The following is a 9,452-nucleotide window of genomic DNA, read 5'->3' on the forward strand; positions in this document are numbered from 1 at the left end:
ATGGGTCTTGGGCAGAACCGGTAAGGGTCATACTTAACTCCACTGTGGGAATGCGGCTGCTCACAGGGCATCCAGCAACAGTGTCCTCAGGCACAGCAGTTTTGTCTAAGGAGTGAAGAAATAAACTCCTATTGTTGTTTAAATGTTGTCCTCATCTCTGAATTGTGTAGCCACAATTACCCTGTGTGACTAACTTCATTCTTCTCTAAGCCCATTAGTTCCAGGGATCTCATTAGGCAAGCAGAGACTTACTTGCCTCATCTCCTATGGCCTTCACCATACCACATTTGGTGCTTATAAAAACCGTAATAAGGAAATGTTGTGCTGAATAATACCTCATGCAAAACAGATGGCACAACATCATTGTTCAGATCGGGCTCCGAGTTTTCTAGAACAACATAACTAATGATGGTGTAGTCTTTCAATCTAAACAGTTTAACTGGTAATATTTTATTTAAGCTAGTTCTAAAAAAAAAAAAATAAAATAGAGAAATAAGGATATACATAACAAAATCCAATAACAAATCAGAGCTGCTTGTTAACGAATTCATTAGCTTACAACAACACATACTGTCACAACAGAGTTTCTCCTGTGCCTGGTAAGACATTTCAATTGGAAGTGGAATGGTTTTGAAGTTCTTTCCAAACCCCAAAAGAAAAGCTTCATTCTAACTACTCAGGCAATTTAAAAAGTTCACAATTCTGATCTTTCATCTGAAAAGAAAAATCTCCATTCAGGCTGAGAAATTTAGCTCATTTGACATTGAATCACTGTTGCATTTTATGTTGAGGTTTTTTGGGTGGGCCAAACATGAACAAGTACCAGGAGTTTAGAAACAGACAGAGATTTCTTTTGGTCTTTTCTTTCTTCTTTCTTTATTGTGATGGCCACTTTTGTGACATTAATAATAATAACACTTGCAAAGTGCCAGAGCTTCTCTCCAACTGATGTGGGTTTTGCTTTACCTCTTAATTAAAACTTGCCACAACAGTCTCCCACTTAGCATCATACAGATTCTTTCAAAATCAATATTTACAGAGATTTATGAGATCAACACTGTGTGTACTGAATTAAAGAACAGAAAAGAAACTAATGTACTCCTGTAGTAGAAATCAATAATATTGAAAATGAAAAGGTCTCTTTTGCTACCAAATCACTTTAATGGGTGTAGCTAACAATGTGAAATACAAGAAACTTACTGTCTCCTTCCTCTCGTCCACCAGGCACTAGTGATATATGCAGTACACACCTTGGTGATCATTTTACACTCTTGAGACTAAAAAAGCTTACACTGCCCAGTAAATGAAATAAAATTTGATGGCATCAAGAAACAGCTAATTGTAGCAAACATAAACATACATGTGTATTAGCTGTCTTTGTTCTGCAACAGCTAGTTTTTTTCTAGTATCTGTAGATTTAACTTGGTGCTGAGCCTGGTTAAATAAAAAAAATGAATAAATAACTGTATGTTTATTGGAAAAATATTAATGGCAGTGCAGGGAACTTGAAAAAGGGCTGAGGGTAAAACTGCCTTCTAATGCGGGGATGGAGGTGACCTGGGTGAAGCATAGCCCTTCCTCACTGCCCTGGGACAGCAGGATAGCATCGGAGGTGGCTGCGTCTGTGGATAACTTGTAGGAAAAACAGGGCTTTGGTTTACTCCTGCCTAGACTTATTTATTCAAAGATTCAAACCTCTACAGCATCTAACTGACTCTCCTTGTCCTCATGAAAGAAAAATGTTGGTGCAAGTTTTTTCCTGAAGAGTTCTTCAATCCCCGTCTGAGAAAATAATTAAGAAAGAAAGCCCTTTTGGAAAGGTCTCTGGTGTATTTCATGGGTAGCATTATGGGAAGTAAATGAGGTGGCACTCTATTCAGTAATTGCACCAGCTCTGGGCTGGTTTGCAATTGCTACTGCTTCTGTAAAGGGGCATAATAAGGGACAAAACCTCACTGCTAATTGCTGAGGTAGGTTCTCCAAGATACAGGTTAATTTGGTTAGTCACAGAAAACAGCTTGACAAGAAGTAATATTCATCTCGCAGCTGTTGTGAATGTGACCAGAATAACAGATAGCCTGCAGCATTTTATTAAGCATCAGGTAGTCTCTGATTTCTCAGCTACTCTTTTAAAACTGACCTTTTACATGGTTTTCTATTAGTAATTCTTTTGAATCTAAGAATTAGAATTACAGTCTAATTCTATAAGCTTCTACTCATAGAGGTAGCTGTTAATGCCACTGAATCAGGGGATACGACTTCTAAAGCAAGTAGTGCTTATAGGAGATAGGACCTGGAGAACCACAGTGCCCAGGCAGGGGCAGCTGGTGGAGGCTCATCAGGTTCCCGTTTCTTGAATTCAAAGTGCTATCCTGAGGAAATCCTGCACATTTTTTTTCTATCTAAACTAGAGATTACAATACCTGTAGATGAATGTAGATTTGCCAAATGCCTTAAGATCCTCTGATGAAATTCAACTTGTGGTTAAAAGGATCACACTCTATGCTGTGGTTTTGCCTGCTCTGACTTGCAGACCTGCTGGTGGTTTTATCCCAACACCACCCTGGTTCTGACAGGTCTGTTTCCATCTGCACACCAATCCATGTTCCCAAAACAGCTTCATGGATGTGGCCAGTTCGCCAGGGAAAAGGCTTGTTTTCAAATGCAGCAAACCAGTAAATGATAGGTTACAGAGGACTTCACCAATAAAGGGAACTGCTCATGCATTACATCCTATCAAAACTCAGGGATACTTTATCACTTAGGGTGTAACCTGCTCATACTGACATTCATGGCTTTGAAGGTTGTTTGAAGTTCAAGGTCCTTTTGAAGTTTTCTCAGAACAGTTAAGCAAAGGCACAGAGAAGATGAATGAATTCACTCAAGTTTAAGTAGTCAAATATGCAACAAATGGTAAAAAGCAGAGCCACTTTCCAGAAAATGAAAGCATTCACCACTCCACCACCTTATTACCTATGCAGAGCTGCAGCTAATTTGTCTGCTAAGATGAACTTTGCCTCCTCATTTCCATCCTCACAGGGACGTCTCAACTTGTAATCATTAATGAGCTATCCCTGTAATGGAAGGGTGACTGTACACCCTGCATATAGTTCAAGCTGCTTTGGGAAACCAGAAGTTACTGAAAATGTCGAGCAGGTATCATAAAGCAGCAGCCGATGGCAATTTGGACCTCTTGAAAGAAGCAACTAGGAAAGACCTTAATAGTTCAGATGAGGATGGGATGACACCCACCATTTTGGCAGCATACCACGGATATCTAGACGCTCTGGAAGTCATATGCCGGAGGGGGTAAGTCATCAGTCTCCATTGCTTAAAGCTTGTGGTTCAAAAGTATAATGTGTGTCATGTTTCTAATGCCTGACGACCTCAGACCTAAAAGGCTGAAAATCACAGTAGTTTCCTTCAATGCATTGCCAAGAACTGTTTCCCTTAATTCGCAATGTTTTAGCTCCAGAACCTGCAAGCAGGTCTGTACATGCAGTCGGTGAAGCTGCATCAGCATCAGCAGAACCATCTTGTATATGGAGCCTGCAGGGAGTGGTTGGTAGGAGCAAGGGCCTGGGATCTTCCTTTGCTATAATGGAGGAGAAGCTGGCCAACAACCTTTGACGATAACATGTCTTTGAAATGGGCTCCATACAGAAGTGCATTGTTTGAAACATTTTTAGCAAGAAATCTCTCCCATTTGCTTCCAACGAGCAGTTGATAGACCCTTGTGAAGATTTAATGCTTTCCAGAGGCCAGTCACAACTAATAGTTTTAAGACAGTAACACCTAAAATTCTTATTTCTCTGCTTTTTACAGTATTAGCAACTACCGCAATGCTAAAAATGATAATACTGTTTCAGAAGCTGGGGTAGGATCCTTGTCAAACAAAACAAATAAAAAGAAGAAAGGAAAGGAAGGTTTTCTAAAGGTTTATTTTGTAATAGTAATATTTCTGTTTGGTATCATTTAAATGTACTGCATACTTAAAATTCATTATTGACAAGGTAATTACCTCCCACCCCTCCATACTCTCTTGCTTGGAGCCTACCTTTTAAGCTGTGATTCTGTAATAAGATCTAATGAAAGAAAACATGCTCTTGTGTAGAGAGACAGTTAATAAAATGTTACTTCACTGAGATGACAATTAAGTGGACCTGTACTTTCAATCCTAATAGGTTAAAGAAGAATGGATAAAAAAATCTAAATAACTACTCAGATGTATCTCGGTTTTATTAAAAATAAGAATTGAAAATATGGAATAAAAATGCTTTTTTCATAGATTTGCTTTATAGCTCATTGAGCTCAGGTGTGGCTGTAATAACACAATAAAAAAGACCTTTGGACTGAATGGTTATTGCTTTGTCCTCAGGACAAGCAAAAAATAGATTGACAGTTTTTCAACTCATATAATTAAGACAGCTTCACAGAGATATCTAGAGTCAATAAAGGTTTGTCCCTGACCACCTCAAAGACAGACAGCTAAGGAACAATTAACAAAGTAATTTTTGCTGTCAAAATTGAAGTGAGAAATATGTCTTGTACCACATGAGCTGATAGAAGTCACAGTGGACAACACAAAGATCAGGATTTCTATGTCATTGTTATTTAATGTATTTCTAGCTCTTTTTCTTGCTAGAAGACAGCTTGGGACAGTGTTGCTCTCAAAATGTTCAAACACACACATTCACCTCTATTTTAATCCAAGATTTCCTGACACAATCAGCAAGCTGCGCCTGTCAGAGGTATGGCTGCAGCCTCACTGGTTTTCCTGAGAGAACCTGAGATTTGGAAGATGTTCAGTCTGTTCTGCAGTCAACATTTTCCTGTAAGAAAGTATTTTAGTTATTTTTAACAATTCATCCTATCCTTGAAGAGGTTTCCTGACAAAGGCACTGAGGTACAGGATGGTTTTCTTTAGGGTGGTTGCAGATTTTAGGACTCTGAGACTTGCAACATATTCAGTCCTTGGATGATTTAGCAATACTAACAATAACCCCTTTCATCTTGAAATAGTTTATCTTCCCAGGCATCAAGAGGTATTTTCTCTGCTTGCTTTGCAGGTACATAAATGAAGGCAAGACCAAGTAGCAGATCTGCTCTCTTTTGTGTGAGCCTCTTTCTTGGGAAAGCAGGGAAAATATGAGAACCCAAAGTAAATGTCAAACCTTATCCAAAGTCGCACTGAGCTGGGAACAGACACTCCAGTTTGACAATTATCTGAGACTCAAAGGCTGGCAGCATCCATGGGGAAGAGAGACCACAAAAAGCTATGGAGAGACCTGAGGGAGAAGGGATGGCCCAGTGCTCCCAAGGCTCAGGATAACACAGCCTGTTTGCTAATGTGGGAATTAAGGAATCTGGCATGCTTGCTGCAGCCAGGCAGTTCCAGAGGGCACAGCTACAGAAGCAGAACCATGAACACATGGTTCCCACATGTCTAAGTGGAGAAACTTTGACCCTCAGCTGCCACTTCCCTGTAGAAATGCCTGCGGTCCCACAGCCTGGCATGCTCGGGCTTCCTATTGTTTCTTGATGTGGGCAGCGCTGTGTCTCAGCTCTGCAGGGACACCTGACCTCTCTTGCCTGTGGCATTTCAGGCTGAAGGATGTTTTCAGATTTGGCCCTTGACAAATATGTTAGTGTTTTTATTCAGAGATACTCAAAGGAAGAGATCAGTGCCTGAAGGAGATGTGATAGGATGTACAATTTCACTCTTAGTTCAGCTGCTGTGGAACAAATCTCCAAGACATCTTTGAACTCCCAAAAGTAGAAATTCTCCTTGTAAATTGACCCCTGTCTCTGAAGTTATTAAAAGTTTTAGGCTGCTGTGGCTGCCTTGACCATTGGTCACAAGATGGCTCAAGCTTTGTTCTGAACTTTGCTAATGTTGATTATGCCGAATACATATCAAAAGATTGAAGCCAATTTTTGTCTGCAGGCAGCAGTTCAGTGTGAAGTCAGTGCAAGAGTTAAAAATAAAGCAATATTTCTCACTGGCTCTAAATTTAATTGAAAAGATGTGGTATTTTATTTTCAAAAGAGCTTCTGCTTTTCAAACGCCATGAGCAAAAAGCAGCTTAAGGAGAATAAAAGAATTGAAGAAAAACAACAGCATCTATCTGAGCTTAATATAATAGCAATGGAGACAAATGTGTAACCAGGGCTTTACTCCTAACCATTTACCTCTTACCTACCAAAAAAGTTACTCCATGAGCTCATTACATATATACCACTGTGGACAGTGAATAATCCTCCTAATATTGCTCCTCCATTTGATATGCAAAAGGAAAGTGTCACCAAAATGTCTTTAAAATATTCCACACAAAATCTATTGAAACAGTTTTGCCATTAATTCCAGCAAGTGTAAGTAGAAGCCTGAGCCCATTTTGAGCTGTCAGCAACAAAGCAGTCAGAGCTACTGTCCCTTGCCTGCACACAGGCATTTGCTGCACTGTTGTAGGTGAGGCAGATGAGACCAGCAAGGAGCAAAGCAAACCCTGCCAATAGCCTGGGATAACACAAAGGAAATACCCTGGCTCTGTTAAGGGGAGTTGCACATGCATTCACACTCAGCCTTAGTGAGCTTGCTTAATTCACAGGCAGGCAGGAATTGGAGCTTATGCCGCACGCGCAGCTAAACTCAGTGCTTGCGTTAAGTAGGTGCAGCGTGGTTCTAGAGGATGGAGCTAAGCTGACTCATTTTCCTTGGGCTGTAGTACTTATAGCAAAGCAGAGCTAAATGTTTAGTATCTGCTCAATCCCCCTGCAGTGCTATGCTTGGGTACATCCAGCTCACTCTATGCTGTTTTCCTCCTCAGAGGTGATCCGGACAAATGTGACATCTGGGGGAACACGCCTCTCCACCATGCTGCTTGCAATGGTCACATCTCTTGTGTTTCTTTTTTGGTCAACTTTGGTGCCAATATCTTTGCTCTGGACAATGATTTCCGCACCCCCCTGGAGGCAGCTGCCAGCAGAGACCGCAAACAATGTGTCCAAATCCTGGACAAAGCAGCCACCGAGCAGAACATGCTGAATCCAAAGAAGGTCTCCAAACTCAAAGCACAGGCCCAGAGGAATGTGGAGAAACAAATCAAGGAATGTGAGAAGCGCCAAGAGAAACACCAGCATGAAATGAACAGGAATTATATGAAAGAAAAGGTTGGCACAGTAAACTCTTCCAGAGGGACATACTCCAGAGTAAAGTTGCCCAGTCTCTTTGCTTCAACTACAACAAGTTCTTTCTCCAAAAATCTGAAAGATACCTTCAAACTGAAGGCAAAAAAGACAGATGACAACACAAGAAGCCAGGAAAGCAATGCACAAGAGAATGGTACAGGTAGGAGAACAGTGATGCATTTTTTTGATGAGAAAGAAGAGGATGAATTACTGAATGAGCTTGAAGAGAAAAGCTTTTCTGATAATGACAGTCAGCTCTCCATTTTTAAGCGGCCGGGTCTTGGCAAGATTGTGTTTGGAAGGAATTTGGCTGCAGATGTAAATCCTGGAACTGTATCTTCTGAGAAAGAAGATACAAGCTTTAAAATGTCCAGTGAGCTCTTTCAGTTTGAAAATGCTGAAAACACCAGGGAAGATGATGCTGAAAATGGTGCTGATATCCCTTGGTATGAGGAAGAAGTCATTTGGGATGACGAGGAAGCAGAGAACACACCCCTTGAGGTATTTCTGGCATCACAGATGCTGGATGAGTTTCTTCCTGTCTTCATGAGGGAAAAAATTGATTTAGATGCCCTGATGCTATGTTCTGATCAGGATCTACAGAGCATTCAGATGGAACTTGGGCCAAGAAAGAAAGTTTTGAATGCTGTGAATAAAAGAAAACAGGCACTCAAGACCCCTGGAAAGACTGTAGACACTTGCTTATAAACTAAGATACTTGCTGCTGTAACCTGCTCCCTGACTTACTATCTTTTCCTCTTTCCAAAGAGCATGCAATTCTTTTCAGAAGTCTGCTAAAGCAAAAGGCAGAAAAGTTACCAATTGCTTAGGAAGCACAGCAAGGACAAAGATTTTTCTCTCTGGACAGACGGCTGTGATGAACAGGATATTAATTCAAGCATAATCTGACAAGAAGAAAGAATGTGAAGATAAAACCCTAAAAGCTACAGATTCAAAGCTTTTTCTCCCTGAACTGTTTATGGGGATTGGTTTCCTTTTGGTCTGAATAACATAAAACATTAGCAAAGGCCAGCCACACTACATTCCTTAGTAAAGCCCTTCCTTCCTTCTCCAAAACCACAATGCAAAGAACATTCTCAAAGCTGGAGAGCTTTGAGTTTTCTCCATTCACTTCTGTTTGATTCTTACAAACTGCTCTTACTGGTAGTGATATGTTAGAAATAGGATCTGAATCTTGATTATTGACTCAAATAACATCTGAATTAATGTAAATAAGACCAATTTACAGCAAATTTCATGTTCTTGTCAGTAACATGTTTTGCTATTGTATTGATGCTAATTTAAAAATACATGAAACACCTTGCCAAGAGATGTTCAGTCAGAGCTGTATATTCTTGTCTCTTCTTAGACTGGACCCAGTTGCCAGCACCCATTGTGTCCTAAATGGTCTCAAGACTGCAATACTTCTAACTACAAGAAGCTGAGGTTTTATTTTCAATATTTTTGATCTGTTTTGGTGTATCCTCAGCTTGGTTCCCATAGGGTGCATTTTCCATGTAAAGTCCCAGAAACCAAGATTCTTACCAAACAGCATTTTCTGTTGGATGTTGCCAGCCTTAGCCTGAAAGCCTCATGTAACTGGGTACACATTCACTCAGCTCATGAAAAGAGAAAGAAAATGAGACTCTGCTTCTATCCTTTGCAGTCTAACTGGAGGCATTCACAGCAGGGTCCCCTTCATCTCTCTCAGGCCTAATCCCTTGGGAAACCAGCACTATTTGATATGAATTAATAATTCATATTGAGTTTTGTGAATCTAATAAGATGTTTGCAGCAGCCGTGCTATGGCTAAGATCACAGATTTTAGATGCACATTCATTAGCAGGACATTTCTCTTTAAATCTCTTTTTACAGCTTTCTATTAGTCAGTGACAATCTTTTCCTTAGGGAGTACTGCATTTGTGGACATGAATGATCTATTTTTTCAAGAGTCCTTTTTTCCACATCTTTTTGTTACTTGATTTATATATTATAACTCATTTGCTTGGCTAGACTTTATACCACATTCTCTCCTCCTTGGATTTGTATACTTCAGCAGCTTGGTATTTTCTTCTAAGCAGTCACATCACAGTCCTGTTCTGTGCAACCTTAAATAATTGCTGTGCTCAGTGCAGTAACTAAACAAGACAGCACACCCCCACACTCTGTGTTATTAACCTGCTGTGTTGTTCTCATTTTGGCTAAGAAACTCCCAAATGTTTAACAAAGCAAGAAGGAACTGATGAATCTTACATATTTGAAGG

At 40.1% G+C, this 9,452-nt stretch overlaps 1 protein-coding gene across 1 annotated transcript; it reads left to right on the forward strand.

Moving 5' to 3' along the window:
- Positions 1–3,000: 3,000 nt before the first annotated feature.
- Positions 3,001–8,528, forward strand: ANKS4B (ankyrin repeat and sterile alpha motif domain containing 4B). The gene is made up of 2 exons (XM_061473519.1): positions 3,001–3,309; positions 6,828–8,528. The coding sequence occupies exons 1-2, from the start codon at positions 3,146–3,148 to the stop codon at positions 7,894–7,896; spliced, it is 1,233 nt and encodes a 410-aa protein (XP_061329503.1). The 5' UTR covers positions 3,001–3,145; the 3' UTR covers positions 7,897–8,528.
- The last annotated feature ends 924 nt before the right edge of the window (positions 8,529–9,452 follow it).

This window comes from Pezoporus flaviventris, unplaced genomic scaffold (assembly GCF_033815535.1).
Source record: "Pezoporus flaviventris isolate CSIRO_AGI_PZ_B2104156 unplaced genomic scaffold, CSIRO_AGI_Pfla_v1 ptg000078l, whole genome shotgun sequence".
Classification (NCBI taxonomy): Eukaryota; Metazoa; Chordata; class Aves; order Psittaciformes; family Psittacidae; genus Pezoporus; species Pezoporus flaviventris.